Source organism: Crocuta crocuta, unplaced genomic scaffold, assembly GCF_008692635.1.
Source record: "Crocuta crocuta isolate KB4526 unplaced genomic scaffold, BGI_CrCroc_1.0 scaffold323, whole genome shotgun sequence".
NCBI lineage: Eukaryota > Metazoa > Chordata > Mammalia > Carnivora > Hyaenidae > Crocuta > Crocuta crocuta.
In genome coordinates this window covers 1,141,570-1,158,067 of record NW_027536465.1, presented here as the reverse complement: position 1 = coordinate 1,158,067, position 16,498 = coordinate 1,141,570, and the positions used below count along the sequence as shown (strand labels likewise).

The window sequence follows — 16,498 nt, the reverse complement described above, 5'->3', positions numbered from 1 at the left end:
TCAGGAGTGTGAGGTCATGACTCAAGCTGAAGTTTGACGCTTAACTGACTGAGCCCCCCAGGCGCCCCTGAATTTTAAAATCAAAGATATACGAATACAAAACCTCCAATTTTGGATGCCTGAGTGGCCCACATCAGATGAGCTCGAGCTCCCCTCCCCCCTTTGGGGTGAGCCCTGCTTCTCTCTCTTTCTCTCCATCCCCTGCCTCTGCCCATCCTGGGATTCTGTCTCTGCCCCCTGCTCACTTGCACCCTGTCTCTCTCTCTCTCTCTCTCTGAAAAAAAAAAACAAAGAGCTTAAGTATTACATTAAAGGTAAGACTGAAAAAGGTCAGTCCCTTGCTTTTCCTTTTTCCGCCCCCAAATCCAGTTATTATCTCCGCCTTCAGCGTTTTCTTCTGTTATGTATGTGTGTATTTTAAGGAATATACTTATATTACTACACATTGATTTTTTTTCACGAATTTTAACAATTGTGTATTAATTTTCTACCAGGGAAGATGAGAATTTATTATCCCACCTTACCCTCAACACACTTCCCCTCCCCCATTCTCTCAGTATATAATTAGGTCATAATTACAGGTCAGACCAGTATTCAGTGTGTACATATTGACAACCATGGAAATGTTGTTCGTTGTTGAGCCTTGTAGCAAACTATGGTTAAAGCAGAGCACAGATTTTAAAACTGTCTTTTAAAAGTTTTTTTTCCACGTATATTTTTATTTTTGAGAGAGAGAGACAGAGTGTGAGTGGGGAAGGGGCAGAGAGACAGGGAGACACAGAATCCAAAGCAGGCTCCAGGCTCTGAGCTGTCAGTGCAGAGCCCTACACAGGGCTTGAACTCACAATCTGTGAGATCATGACCTGAGCTGAAGTCAGATGCTTAACCCACTGAACCACCCAGGCACTCTGGAGCAGAGCACAGATTTTAGAGTCAGATTGCCCAAGTTCAAATCTGGGCTGCGGTATTTATTAGCCATATGATATCATTCAAGTCATTTAACCCCTCTGTATCTCGCTTTCTTCATCATGGGCCCAGTAATAATCACCTCACAGGGTAATTATGAGGACTTTAAGATACAATCGCAGTTTAGTGTTTAGAACAGTGCCTCGTGCTTGGAACACAGTAAAAATTAGTATTACTATCATGGTATCCTTTTCATATAAGTTATTTTTTTCCTGAAGTTATTATTTAGATTTCTTTTTTACCAGCTCAATTTTCATTGTACCTAGCTCTAATTTATCTGACAGAGCTGTGGAATCATTCTCAAAATGGGCCGCCCCATCTGGTAGTCAGTCAGTTCCCCTCATTATGTCTTGGAGACATCGGCCCTCCCACCCCAGCCTGAAATTGTTCCTCCTCAGGCCTGCTGTGAAACACTTATTCCGGGCCATTATCTTGGGAATTTCTTTTACTCCTTTATTACCTTTTTTGTTGGATCCTCTGTTTCCTGGATCCCAGGTCTTTTACTGCCTTTACTTTGGTGGAGCTGCTCCTAGGAAAGGATGAATAGGAGGTAACCCTCTTGAGACCTTGAATATCTGAAAATATTGTTATTCTGTTGTCTACCTTAAGTTGCCTGGACATACAATTCTAGGTGAAACTATTTCCCCCTATAATTCTGAACACACTTGACTTCCCTGACTTCCAGTTTCCATGGCTGAGATGTTTTTATGAAGCTTCTGTTCAGATTCTGAAGTATCTGATTCATGATACTTACTGTGTGATCTGTTTTTGTCTCTTTGCAAGTTTTCTTTTTCTTCTTTCTTCTGAATTATCTTGTTTTTTTTCCCCTGACTTCTTCTTTTTGTGTTTGTTTTGAATGAGTATGACTCACATGTGGAATCAGAAGGCTTCTTTCTTTTGTTTGTGTTTTTTTCCTGTCTTTTTAGAATTAACTCAGTGGGGAAACTATTCAGCTGTCTCCTAAATAAAAACTTGGGCAGTCCCGTGTCATTTCTTATGACTCTTAATGAACAATGATTTTTTTTAAAGTTTATTTATTGGGGTGCCTGGGTGTCTCAGTCAGTTAAGCATCCAACTTGGGCTCAGGTCATGATCGCATAGTTCATGAGTTTGAGCCCCTCATCGGGCTCTCTGTTGTCAGTGCAAAGCCTGATTTGGATCCTCTGTCTCCCTCTCTCTCTCTCTTCCCTTCCCCAGTCATTCTCTTTCTCTTTCAAAAATAAATAAGCAGTAAAAAATGAAATTTATTTATTTATTGAGAGAGAGAGCAGACGTGTGCATAAGCAGGGGAGGGGCAGAGACAGAGGATGAGAGAATCCCAAGCAGCCTCTGCACTGTCAGAGTGGAGCCTGATGTGGGGCTCAAACTCCTGAATTGTGAGATAATGACCTGAGCCGAAATAAAAAATCAGAGGCATCACCTACTGAGCCACCCGGGCGATCCCTTAATAAACAGTTCTAAATAGAAAATCAGTTTAAAACGCAAAACACATGGGGTGCCCGGGTGGCTCAGTCAGTTAAGTGTGGGACTTGGACTCAGATCATAATCTCATGGTTCCTAGGTTTGAGCCCCACATTGGGCTCTCTGCTGTTAGCACAGAGCCTGCTTTGGGGTCCTCTGTCCCCCTCTCTCTCTGCTCTTCCCCCATTTGTGCTTGCTCTCTCTCTCTCTCAAAAATAAATAAGCATTAAAAAAATTAGAAAAAAACCCCACAAAACACGAAACTAAGTCCTTGGGTAATTCCATCTGTGTAATAGCTAAAGCATCCAACTTAAAGTGACCGCTACTGTCCCTTGGTTGGCCCTTTAAGCTGTGGGAGACCAGGGAAGGGGATTCTAGCCCTTCATCTGTCCTTTCCCGCCATTAGCATCCACCACCCTCACCCCTGTTGCTGATATTGATATCTGACCCCTCCACAGTTTAAACAGTGGGAAAGGAAGACGAGCCTGGAGGAAAGCACTAATTTTCCTAGTGCTGCNTCAGTACAGGTCCAGTTTCAAACTCTTGATTACCCTTCACTTTTCTTAGCTAGCTGTTTTCTGCTTGGCACATTTTGCGGAGGACCCATTCTGCACAGATCATTTTTGCAGGGTTTTGTTGTTCCCTCTTGGTGATCTCTTAGAAGCAATCACAGTGGCTGCATGTGTCTCTGTCACTCACACTTTTGTATACAGACCATGGGGCACTGGCACCTTTTTCTCACGGTCAGTGGGTTTGCAGTCAGTTGTCAGCTGTGTCTCTGTATTCAGCCAGATTCACTCCTGGAGTTTTTCCAGGGGTGAGTCAGATATCATCAACTGTATCCTGTTAGTGGCTGGGGACACATATCCGGCTCTCTGAGGGGCCTTATCGAAGTCCGTCTCTCAACTGGAGGCTGGAGGCATACCTCATCCCTCTTGGTGGTGATGGCGATGGAGCACTCATAGCAGTGTTTTTCCAAACAAGTCCTCTCTCACTTTTCCTTTCTCTTTACCTATTTTAGAGCCTCAGTGTGAGTGAGGAGTTCAAGAATTGTGTAAACAGCCATGGCTATTTACTTTGAGGGGTATCCTAAAGGTCATTTTGAAATTTGGCATCTGTTACTGGGGCGCCTGGGTAGCTTGGTCAGTTGAGCATCTGACTTCAGCTCAGTTCATGATCTCACAGTTTGTGGGTTCGAGCCCCGCGTTGGGCTCTGTCCTGACAGCTCAGAGCCTGGAGCCTGCTTCATGTTCTTGTCTCCCTCTCTCTTTTTCTCTCTTTCTTTGTCTCTCTTTGCCCCTCCCTCACTTGTGCTCTCTCTCTCTCTTTCTCTCTCTCTCTCTCTCAAAAATAAATAAATGTTAAAACAAAAGAAATTTGACATCTGTTACATCTTGTGCCTTATATCTTATTACACCAGTCTTTGCCAAATGCTGCTGATCATTGGTTGTCCATTTGCTTTTTAGGAACTAGACTCTAAAGTGTTAACTGGGAGCTCTTTGAATACAAGCAGAACTTGTTGACTGGGGGACTTAGCTGTGTGATACTCAGGTAGTATGCTCTAACCATTTTGCTGGGAAGCCCCTGAATATTATTATTTTAGGTCTTTTAGTGCTTGACACTCTCTGGTTTGAGATTTCTACAATGAATCACTACATCTTATGGTAGATAGGGGGGATCCGATCTGACAGCCCTTCAGACTTTCAGCCAATCTTGTTTCCAGCCTCGAAAACTATCTTGTACATTTGCTTTCCGAGCCCCTCTGATGCTGTGGAGCCCTAGCTTCATTGTCTTGGTGCCTCCCCTCTGCAGAAATGCAGGCTTCATTTCCTTGTTTCATGCCCAGCTAGTTGCCACCCATATACCTACCTAAAAACTTGGACATTGTATTGATATCTCCTCTATGGCATCTCCTCTCCTTTTCTCTTATTCCTTATGGGTGTTCCTAATGTAAATATTTCTTTAACTATCATGTTGGTGATACTTCAAGAGGTAGTGAAAATAATCCCATGTATCCTGCGCTTCACCAATGTAGAGACTCATGTAAATGTCAGGCGTGTTATTATGTATATTCCTCACTATGAATCACTTAACCCCCACTGTTGTAAGAATATTTTTATCCCACATATTATCTAATTATAGATGGAAGCAATGAGCCCCGGGGAGGTAAAGTAATTTTCTTAAACAGCTAGAGTCAAAGAGATGGAGTTTATTTTTTTATTTTTAAAAATGTTTTAATGTTTATTTACTTTTAGAGAGAAAGAGGGACACAGAGGTATGAGTGGGGCAGGGGCAGATAGCTTAAGCAGGCTCCAGGCTCTGAGCTGTCAGCACAGAGCCCAATGCGGGGCTTAAACTCACAGAGTGCTAGATCACAGCCTGAGCTAAAGTCGGGCACTTAACCAACTGAGACACCCCAGCACCCCTCAAAGAGATGTAATTTATTTTTATTTTTATTTTTTAACGTTTTTTATTTATTTCTGAGAGAGAGAGACAGCGTGAGCAGGGGAGGATCAGAGAGAGACACACACACAGAATCTGAAGCAGGCTCCAGGCTCTGAGCTGTCAGCACAGAGCCCGACGCGGGGCTCGAACCCACGAACCATGAGATCATGACCTGAGCTGAAGTCAGCCGCCCAACGGACTGAGCCACCCAGGTGCCCCAAAAAGATGGAATTTAAACTCAGGTCCCATTTTCGCAGATTCCATGCTTCTTCTGCATCATCATAATTGCCCCTTGACATAGACTCAATTTTTTTTAACATTTATTTTATCTTTGAGAGACAGAGGAGGAGTGGGGCGGGGTCAGAGAGAGAAGGAGACACAGAATCCAAAGCAGACTCCAGGCTCTGAGCTGTCAGTGCAGAGCCCGACACAGGGCTTGAACTCACAAACCGTGAGGTCATGACCTGAACTGAAGTTAGATGTTTAAATCGACGGAGCCACCCAGTCGCCCCTCAATTCTTCTTCTGCTGTTGGATCTCTTCGCCTTCTTGGCACCAACATGGTTCACTTTATTTGACAATAGACCCAAACACAGTAGCACTGACATGATCCACTAGCAAAGTGCTTTGTAGTAATTTGCTTGTTCACTGAAGCTTGTTCAATGCTCTTCACAAATCATTAGGTATTTCATTTCCAGACTGCACTTTAGTTGAGCAGGATTTTTTTTTATTGAGATTTAATCTCAATCATATGAAAATGGGTCATGGTAAATTTATATTGTACTGGTAGCCATAGAAGTGTTAGAGTTAGTTGAATTGAACAGTTAGCAAGTGAATGCTGCTCATGGATGATTATGAAATACAGGTTGCCTTGAGAGCAGAGCAATAGAATACAGGCATATTTCAAGAAAAGACAGAAGTTAGATCCAGAAGAGAAGTATCCCATCCAGAGAATGATCAGAAAGCACCATGATAGTAGCTAATAATCATTGTTCTTGACTTCCACCCCCTCTAAACAGACGAGGTGGATTGGGTCATTTATGACCTTACATATTCACCAGACCACACTTAAAACATTTATTGATACACCTGGCAAAAGCCGGCCATTTATTAATCAGATGCTGTTCCGGCCTTATATTTTTGTTTTTATCCTTTGCTTTCTGCAAATGGGTCCCCTGCCATACAGCCAGTCTGTTAATTAGGTGACATCCTGCCTCACCTTGAGTCACATAGTCATACAGGGTTTCTATGATGACAGCTTAATCGCTGAGCCTTCCGGGAAATTAAATTCATCTGCATTTTTGTTTCAGTTTAGAAAGTTCCTCTTTAAGTCTCAACTTTCTAAGCATATCAGGCCTTAGCATCCTCCCCTGGGGACCAGGTCCTCAGTGCCTGTGTGTTTCTTTTTTAATTGTTCATTATATAGGCCATGCAGGTGCTCCCTAATTTCCCCTGTGGCTAAGAGCCTCGCCGAGAGTATAGACACTTTTCTCTCTCTCTCTCTCTCTCTCTTTCTCTCTGTGGCATTTTAGTTGTTAGTGTTTCTCATGTGTCCTCCAGAGGTAATTGGCCCCAGAGAGGGCCTCCAGGAAAGTGACTGCTGAAACTTTCTCAGTTTATTGGATCACGAAATGTGGGGGCATCACAGCAAGTTTGGCTGATTGCTTTTGATTCCTCTCCTGAGACTCACCAGAGGCTGTTCCTTCCCTGCTGTGTCATTCTGGAGACCAGCTACCCTGCAATGCCTAGATGAGGGTCATTCCTAGGTCAGTTGGCATGTCTTAACGATTTTCTTAAGTAACACCCATTTATAGGCAAGTTCAGTTTTATGTCACTTGCTTTATGGAGCATAACTACAAATTCTTGGGCCTCCACCCCAGACCTACTGAACCAGAAACTCTTTGGGGGAGGTTGGGGGAGGAGCTAGGGCCAAGCAAATCCGCATATTGACAAGCTCTCCAGGTGTTGGATGCACGCTGCAGTTTGACAAATACCGTGCCACACAAAAGCAAGGGTTGTGGGTGCTGGTTTGTTTTCCTTAAATGGTAGGCTTCCTGCATGCTGTTGTCCTTGATCAGACTCTAGACATTCCTTGATAAAGTGAGGGGGGAAAAGTACATTCTTCTGCATCTCAGGGCTTTAGAAGAACCCAGAACAGCTTATAAAATTATTAGTTTAGAATTTTAGATCTGGAGGCCTCAGAAGTCTATTCAGTTGTCTGTCTTCAAGGACAGCGTGGTTGAATGACGCAAGGGATCTCAAAAAGTGACCAGAGATAATAGGAAAACCGGAGTTGCTTGATTTGGGTCCCAACCCCTGGCTGCTCCTACTGCCTTTTTGGATCTGGTGCTACTATCAAAACGGGTTCCTAGGCATTGCGTTTCATGGGTGGGCCACTTTTCAGTGCACTGTGCGTGCTTTGTGACCTGCTCTTTCAGTGGGAGTAAAGATACAGCCCTCATATTTACAGAGCTATCAGGTTATGATATTTGGGCTCAGCCGATACTATCAGTCCCCACACTGAGGTCAAGACTAGGGTACAGACAGCTAGGGGTGTGACACAGAAGTTAGGCTTTGAAGGTAGGCCTAGGTTTGAACCTCAGGTCCCCTACTGGCTAGTTCGTTACATGTAATTTCTCTGAGCTTCCCTATTCTCATTTGTAAGATGGGAGGGTTGCTGTGAAGACTTTAATTTCAATTTAGTACCATAGGTAGAGCCTTCAGATGGAACCAGGGCAAAGCAAGTGCTGCATCCATGGGGTTGCTAATCGTCACTGTCATTTTAGGCAGACCCTCCTGATAAATGGTAAGGAGAGCTCCTGACAGCAAAGTTCACCTATTTGTACATAATCTAGTTAGTCCTGGAGAGGCTCTAAATGACATCATAGTTCTGGAGCTGACGGTGTCAATATTGTAATACTGTTCGCATGTCTGCTAATTCAATAAATAGTTATTGAACCCCTGCCCTGTATGTGTCGGCGCTATTCTAGGTCCGAGGGTTACAGTGACATCCATGTTGTTGCAAATGGAAAGATTTCATTCTTTTTGATTCCTGAGTAATATTCCATTGTATATATTTACATCTTCTTTATCTATTCATCTGTCTAATGGACGTTTGGGCTCTTTCCATGCTTTGGCTATTGTCAATAGTGCTGCTATAAACATGGGGGTGCATGTGCCCCTTTGAATCAGCATTTTTGTATCCTTTGGATAAATATCTAGTAGTGCAATTGCTCGGTTGTAGGGTAGTTCTATTTTTCTTTTTCTTTTTCTTTTTTTTTTTTAAATATTTTTTATTTATTTCTAGGAGAGAGAGACAACGTGAGCAGGGGAGGGTCAGAGAGAGAGGGAGACACAGACTCTGAAATTGGCTCCAGGCTCCGAGCTGGCAGTCAGCACAGAGCCCAATGCGAGTCTCGATCCCACAAACCGTGAGATCATGACCTAAGCGAAAGTCGGACGCTCAACCGACTAAGCCACCCAGGCGCCCCAGGGTAGTTCTATTTTTAATTTTTGAGGAATCCCCACACCACTTTTCTGAGTGGCTGTACCAGTCTGCATTTCTATCAACAATACAAGAGGTTCCCCTTTCTCCACATCCTTGCCAACACCTGTTGTTCTTGTGTTATTAATTTTAACCATTTTGACAGGTGTGAGGTGGTATCTCTGTGGTTTTGATTTGTATTTCCCTGATGATGAGCAATGTTGAGCATCTTTTCATGTGTCTGTTAGCCATCTGGATGTCTTCTTTGGAAAAGTGTCTGTTCATGTCTTCTGCCCATTTCTTCACTGGCTTATTTGTTTTTCAGGTGTTGAGTTTGGTAAGTTCTTTATAGATTCTGGATACTAACCCTTTATCTGATATTTGCAGATATCTTCTCCCATTCCATCAGTTGCCTTTCAATTTGGTTGATTGTTTCCTTTGCTGTGCAGATGCTTTTTATCTTGAAGTCCCAATAGTTCATTTCCTAGCACCATTTGCTGAGGAGACTGTCTTTTTCTGTTGGATACCCTTTCCTACTTTGTCAAAAATGAGTTGGCCATACATTTGTGGGTCCATTTCTGGGTTCTCTATTCTGTTCCATTAATCTATGAGTCTTTTTTTTGTGACAATGTCTTACTGTCTTAAAGATTACAGCTTTGTAATACAGCTTAAAGTCCAGAATTGTGATGCCTCTAGCTTTGGTTTTCTTTTTCAACGTTACTTTGACTATTTGGGGTCTTTTTGGTTCCATACATGTTAGAATAGTTTGTTCTAGCTCTGAAGAATGCTGGTGTTATTTTGATAGGGATTGCATTGAACGTGTAGGTTGTCTTGGGTAGAATAGACATTTTAACAATATTTGTTCTTCCAATCCATGAGCATGGAATGTTTTTCCATTTATTTGTGCCTTCTTCAATTTCTTTCATAAGCTTTCTATAGTTTTCAGCATATAGATCTTTTATCTCAGATTTCTAAAATGTCATTTACTTTGTTTATTTAAATCAGTTGGGTCCAAGGAAAGTGTATGCATTGCATTTGATGGTTTTATTTCTCAGAATAAAAATCCTGTAATCCACTCTTCCCCTTTCTTAATACCATTGGTTTCTTAAGAAACTGGAACCTATGTCCTATTAAATATTCCATGTTCTTGATTTGAAGCTGCTTCCTCACAATGTTATTTAACTCATTTGCTTTGTCCACCCACACCCTATTCTTTTGAGATATATTTGGAAAATATTTTCTTCAGTTTGTCCCATCTAATGGTGCTTATGGCTTTGCTTATGATGCTTTTGGTCATGCACAAATCATTGACATATATTTTTAATGGAGCTAAATTTATTGAGTTTTAACTTGCTTTTGATATTTGAGCCAATTTTACCACAGTTTTCTCGTTCCTGGTTTAAAGAGGAAGCCACTCATTTTTGCTTCAAGTCTTGAATGGTTGGAATTATTACATCTAGAACCTTGCATCCATTTGGAAATTATTATTTCATAGCACTTTCTTTTTCAATATTAGGCACTTTTCTTCAGGTGCTATTTTAGGTACCAGAGCTATAATGGGACAAAGCCAAGGATATCTCATTTCAGAGCTAATGCTCTAATACTGAAAGACAGACCACAGAGATAGTTTTAGATTGTGGTAAGTGCTAGAAAGATGGTTTAAAAAAAAGATGAAGTGAGGGCACCTGGTTGCTCAGTCGTTAAGCTTCTGACTTCAGCTCAGATCATGATCTCACAGTTTGTGGGTTTGAGCCCTGCGTGGGGCTCTGCACTGACAGTTCAGAGCCTGGAGCCTGCTTCAGGTTCTGTGTCTCTCTGCCTCTCTGTCCCTTACCCACTCATGCTCTTTCTCTCTCTTTCTCAAAAAATGAATAAACATTAAAAATAAAAATAAAAAATAAAAAAATATGAAGTGATGGATATGGGCTGATGCGAGGCCTCTATGATAAGGTGGTATCTGAACTGATTTCTGAATCACATATGGTGAGATGGGCCACGCCAAGTCCTGGGTAGTACAAAGGCGTGGGGGAGGACTAGACCCCGATACTAACTGCTAGGGATGAGCCAGCCACAGCACTAACGCACTTGTCCCCCATTATCTCCTGTATTTCTTATAATGAGCTATTGGGGTTGGTATCTGTTATTGGTCCTGCTTTGAATATGACGACACTGAGATCAGGAGAGCCAAAATCATTGGCTTCTTCTCAGCCTCCCATGTGGCGGAAGGTATCACCCTACATCTTGATTTGGCCCCTCCAGGCTTTCACGAGAAGGACAAGAAGCCATACTGCCGGAAGGATTTCTTAACCATGTTCTCTCCTAAGTGTGGTGGCTGCAACCGCCCCGTGTTGGAAAACTACCTTTCAGCTATGGACAGCGTCTGGCACCCGGAATGCTTTGTTTGTGGGGTCAGTATATTCACTTACCTTTTGGACTTAGGGAAAGTCGAGAGTCCTCCTCTCCCAGAGGCCAGGACGCCAGCTGGTAAGAGGGTTCACAGCCTTAGAGTGAGGACTTGATGTGAAGGTAAAGGAGGCACAGAACACAGCGCCCCCTGTGGGCGTTTGCTCGGCTGTTTTGCAAACGGGCGGTATTCTCGCCTCCGTCTGCCAGGTAACTGGCAGGAATTTTGAGACTGTGGGTTTCACTTCGCTGAGGTTCTGCTTCTTGACATCTGTGTCCCTTTTCTTTCTCTTCGCCCTGCCCCCCTCTCCCCAGGACTGCTTCAGCAGTTTTTCTACTGGTTCCTTCTTTGAACTGGACGGACGTCCCTTCTGTGAGCTGCATTACCACCAGCGCCGCGGAACTCTGTGCCGCGGGTGCGGGCAGCCCATCACCGGCCGCTGCATCAGTGCCATGGGTCACAAGTTCCATCCCGAGCACTTTGTCTGTGCTTTCTGCCTGACGCAGTTGTCACAGGGCGTCTTCAGAGAGCAGGATGACAAGACCTACTGTCAACCCTGCTTCCACAAACTCTTCCCACTGTAACCTCAGCTGACCCCACGGTCCCCGCAGATTCCCGGTACAGTTGAAACCCGGAGAGCAGAGAGTACTTCGTGGTTACTGCTCTTCTCAGTGGGCGTCGAGAGAAAGTAAAACGGTAGTTGACTTCTAAATGTTACATGGCTAGGCTTGCAGTCTTAGGTTTTAGATTTCTAGGTTTTGTTTTTTTGTTTTTTTTTAATCAGTACTTGGATTTAGATCTGGGTCCTACTGTTAGTGGCTCTACAGATACGTCTTCAACATGCACACATTTATTCCACCACTGGTTTTCTCAGATGGCTTCCTTTTCACCCCTGGGACGGCCCTGCCCATGTCTCTCTCCAGTGGCCCTCATAACTGGGCCCTTTCACGCCTCCCTTGTCCCCCCCCCCACTTTCCCATGACCCCTGCATTATCTGTGCTGTCAGAAATCCTGAGCCCCCTCCCAAGTTCTCTGCATCTCTCTTTGGTATATTTCTCTTTTTTCAAAAGGATGTAGGTTTTAACTGGACTACTTTGAGTACCGACATCAATGAAACAACTTTCGATTTTAATGCCTTGCTGTCATATTTAGAGATAAACTCCCACTTCCTGGGTTATATATGAGGCGCTATGTGCAATTAAATTCACATTGTATCTCTTGTTTACTTCCATATAGTAGGCGCTTTGTTTTAATCAGAAGAAATCGAAAGGAGGGACTCCTGTTCACTAAGTTTTCTCTTCATCTGGGCCCTGAACATTCATTTCATTTCAGTTTTTGCACTGAGATCATTGAATCATCTTAAAATATGGCAAAACTCCTTAAAATTGTCTTCGTCACTTTGTTTACCTAACATGAAAAACCAGATCTCCACTAGACACTTGAAAATTCATATTTACCTATGTATGCACTGCTACAAACTCATAAAATTGTATGTATTAAAAAGTCCATTTTTTATATTAATTATATCTCAATAAAACTGTTTCTTTTTTAAAAAAATTTTTAATGTTTTTATTTATTTTTGAGAGACAGAGAGAGCGCGATTAGGGGAGGGTCAGAGAGAGAGAGGGAGACACAGAATCTTGAAGCAGGCTCCAGGCTCTAAGCTAGCTGTTAGCACAGAGCCCGACGCGGGGCTCGAACCCACGAGCTGTGAGATCATGACCTGAGCTGAAGCTGGACGCCCAACTGACTGAACCACCCAGGTGCCCCTCAATAAAGCTGTTTCTTAAAAATGAAACATTCCTAGTTCTCTCAAAAAGATAGACAAGATGTCTATTTAATCTCTCAAGGAAGTTGCTATAAAGGATCTTTGATAATATCCAGTTTGGATTAGGAAATCCAAGCCTCAAAGAAAAATCCCCATTTAATTATTTTTTCCTCTGCAACTATCAGAAGTAAGTTTGTAGAAAAGCTTGTCAGCTATTAAAGAAATCTGACTTTCTCATGTCCAAGTTCAAGTAAGATTCAAAATGAGTCCTTCCTCAAAAGAGATATTGATAAGATCTGTACTATATCCTTCTTACCATGGTCTCAAAATAATTGTGTAATTACTTGAATTAAAAAAAAAAAAACAGAACAACAACCAGGAGTTTAAGTTACTGAGGAAAATTCCTTTACCAAAGGTATTTTTAAAAATAGGACCAATTTAAGTGTCTTTAGATTGATATGAGAACTGAGCTCTTGGAGAATGATTCTTGTTAAACTTGATCACATCTGTCTCCTTTGAGGGAATGGAGCATAAGGGGGTTTTTGAGAATTAAAAGGAAGTGGTAACAGTTAATAAAATAGGAACTTCAACACACCAGGCTATGTGGGAGGTCACGCAGGGAGCCAATGGGCCTCCTGCCTTGTTTGGTTGAGAACCAGACTAAGCAAAGTATTCGTTCTTCTTTTAAACATCCTCTTTACAATGTCTGCACTCTGTGATGTCACACGTAGGTGCCAATGTGACAGTGCTCATGGTTGCCTCAGCAATTTGTCAAAGTGCACTTGAGGTTTTAGCAGAAGAATCAATGCAGAAGAATGAAACTAGATCATTTTCTCACACCATACACAAAAATAAACTCAAAATGGATAAAAGACCTGAATGTGAGAGAGGAAACTATCAACACCCTAGAGGAGAAAGCAGGAAACAACCTCCTTGACCTCCACCGCAGCAACTTCTTACTTGACACGTCCCCAAAAGCAAGAGAATCAAGAGCAAAAATAAACTATTGGGACCTCATCAAGATCAAAAGCTTCTGCACAGCAAAGGAAACAACCCACAAAACTAATAGGCAACCAACGGAATTGGGAAAGATAGTTGCAAATGACATATCAGATAAAGGGTTAATATCCAAAATCTATAAGGAACTCACCAAACTCCACACCTGAAAAACAAACAACCTAGTGAAGAAATGGGCAGAAGACATGAACAGACACTTCTCCAAAGAGGACATCCAGATGGCCAACAGACACATGAAACGATGCTCAGCGTCCCTCCTCATCAGGGAAATACAAATCAAAACCACACTGAGATACCACCTCACGCCAGTCAGAGTGGCTAAAATGAGCAAATCAGAGAACTCTAGATGCTGGCGAGGATGTGGAGAAACGGGCACCCTCCTACACTGTTGGTGGGAATGTAAACTGGTACAGCCCCTCTGGAAAACAGTGTGGAGGTTCCTCAGGAAACTAACAATAGAACTCCCCTATGACCCAGCAATAGCACTGCTAGGAATTTACCCAAGGGATACAGAAATGCTGATGCATAGGAGCACATGTACCCCAATGTTCATAGCAGCACTCTCCACAATAGCTAAAACATGGAAAGAGCCTAAGTGTCCATCAACGGACGAATGGATCAAGAAGATGTGGTTTATCTATACCATGGAATACTACATGGCAATGAGAAACAATGAAATCTGGCCATGTGTAGCAACATGGATGGACCTTGAGGGTGTTATGCTGAGGGAAATAAGTCAGGCAGAGAAGGACAAATATCATGTTTGCACATATAGGAGGATTAGGAGGAACTTAATGGAGGACCATGGGGGAGAAGATGGGGAGAAATGGTGGGGGAAAGGGAGAGAGGCAAACCATGAGAGACTCTTGAATGCTGAGAACAAAACGAGGACTCATGGGTGTGTGTGTGTGGGGGGGGGAAATGGGCATGGAGGAAGGCACTTGTGGGGATGAGCACTGGTGTTATATGGAAACCAACTTGACAATAAGCTATTTGTAAAAAAAAAAAAAAAAAGAAAGAAAGAAAGAATGTTCAGGCGCTAACACTTTTTTTTTAAATTAAAGGATTGACTATTTTGAGATATTAGTAGAATTTGCTATTTAAAAACATCAGGGAAAAGCCAGTATTCTCCAGGTGCAATTAAGAAATGGACATTTTGGGGGCACCTGTGTGGCTCGGTTGGGTGTCCAACTTTGGCTCAGGTCATGATCTTGTGGTTTGTGGGCTCAAGCCCCACGTCAGGCTCTGTGCTGATAGCTCAGAGCCTGGAGACTGCTTCGGATTCTCTGTCTCCCTCTCTCTCTGCCCCTCCCCTGTTCACACTCTCTGTGTGTGTCTCTTTCTCTCAAAAATAAATAAACACTAAAAAACAAAAGGACATTTTTTTTCTCCTTATGGTGAATGTCAGTGGTCATATTTGCTCCAAGGAGAGATGCTGCCTTCAGGGCCAGTGTTTGAAACCATTAACAAGGAATTTTCCTTAAACACACACACACACACAAGAGAAATACTGTTACTCAAACTGACCCCTTCCTTACCTGTTTACTCTTGGTTCTGAGTAACTTCTAGCTTTGAAAAAAATAGAACCTGAGGGGAACAGAGCTTTTCCATCAATAAGCTCTCTCTCGCTCTCTCACTCTCTCTCTATATATGTATGTATATATAATATTCTATATAATATTATGTGTTGTGTGTCATATGTATATAACTGGGAACTCTATTCTCAAAGAGAAATTTCTCAATTCATTTGGCCAGTTTTTCTTTGGAATAAGTATAGAGTCCTCCAAAGGGGAGAAAAACAATTATCTTTCCATACGAGTTCTGGCAGGTACTTCAATCCCTGTAGGATGACCGCCAGCCACATGTTCCCTTTGTCATGACCAGTAGAGGGAGTGAGAGCACTTTTCTCCAGCTTTGCAAGTGGAAGTCCCGAGATTCATCCTAACTTGGAGAAGTTTAGGTCATTATTTAGTAATTTTTACTGGAAGAATAGATTATGTGGTTTGGCTTAAGCCAAACCAGACCATTCCTGGAGCCAGGGGGCAGGACTAAGTTCCTGAAAACCCAAGAGTGGTGTAGAGGAGATGTGAATACTTTAAAAATCTGGGTACTGGTCAGAAGGAGGTAATGAATCTCAAATTTGTAGGACTATATATTCAAAAGCAAAAATATTAAAGCATTTCTGAGTTTCAAAAAATACAGAAGGTAGGCAAGCAGATCTTTCTAGTGCCCTGAGGGAACATGCCTGAGAACTTAACAGAATTCCAAAGCAGAGGAGACTCAAGAGTGATGGTATCATGAAGAACAGGGGGCAGAGGTATTGGTCTTCACTGGGTCCCTACAGACACAGCATTAAGAAGCATCAAAAGCAGTCCCAGTCTGGGGATCTGAAAAGGGAGCTCTTTCAGCTGAAATATAGATGAGAAGGAGTGATGATTTTCTTTAGGAGGAAGTGTCTTGGAAATGACCTGGTCCTTACCAAGGGCAGCGGTGGCAGCCACTAACACACGGGGCTGAAAAAGTGACCACCCCCTGACTAAATACTTGGGGGCAGTATTTCTAGATGGATCTTGCCATCAGGGCCACATGTGAGTGCTGAGAACCCAGAGCTCGAAGGAGAAATGGAAATCTACTGGCCCCCACTGGTTGAGAAAGAAAGAAATCTCAGATAAGAGCTGGTGCTTGAGTTGTACTTATTGCAAATTTATAACTTTGCTGGAAGGCGGCAACATCTCAAATTTACTCTTTTAAGAAATGAAGCTGTCTATGTAAGAGGTTTCTCCATCCTGGATATGGTAAATTCATGGTACCTAAATTCATTTCCTGTGGGAAGATATGTCCAAACTGAATTTAGACCATGGATCCTGGACAATTAGACACACTTCCTGGCATTCTGCCCAGAGGTCCTTCTTCCCTCCTATTTTGGATATCACTAAATCTCAATAAATACTGTA

General features: G+C 42.6%; 1 protein-coding gene across 2 annotated transcripts in view; it reads left to right on the top strand.

Moving 5' to 3' along the window:
- LPXN (leupaxin) overlaps positions 1–12,260 on the top strand; it is a 39,184-nt gene extending 26,924 nt beyond the window's left edge. For both annotated transcript variants that reach the window (XM_077748726.1, XM_077748727.1), the window contains exons 8-9: positions 10,615–10,763; positions 11,074–12,260. In XM_077748726.1, coding sequence (XP_077604852.1) covers positions 10,615–10,763; positions 11,074–11,343 — 419 coding nt within the window. In that variant the 3' untranslated portion in view covers positions 11,344–12,260. The remainder of the gene's footprint in view (positions 1–10,614; positions 10,764–11,073) is intronic.
- Positions 12,261–16,498: the final 4,238 nt, after the last annotated feature.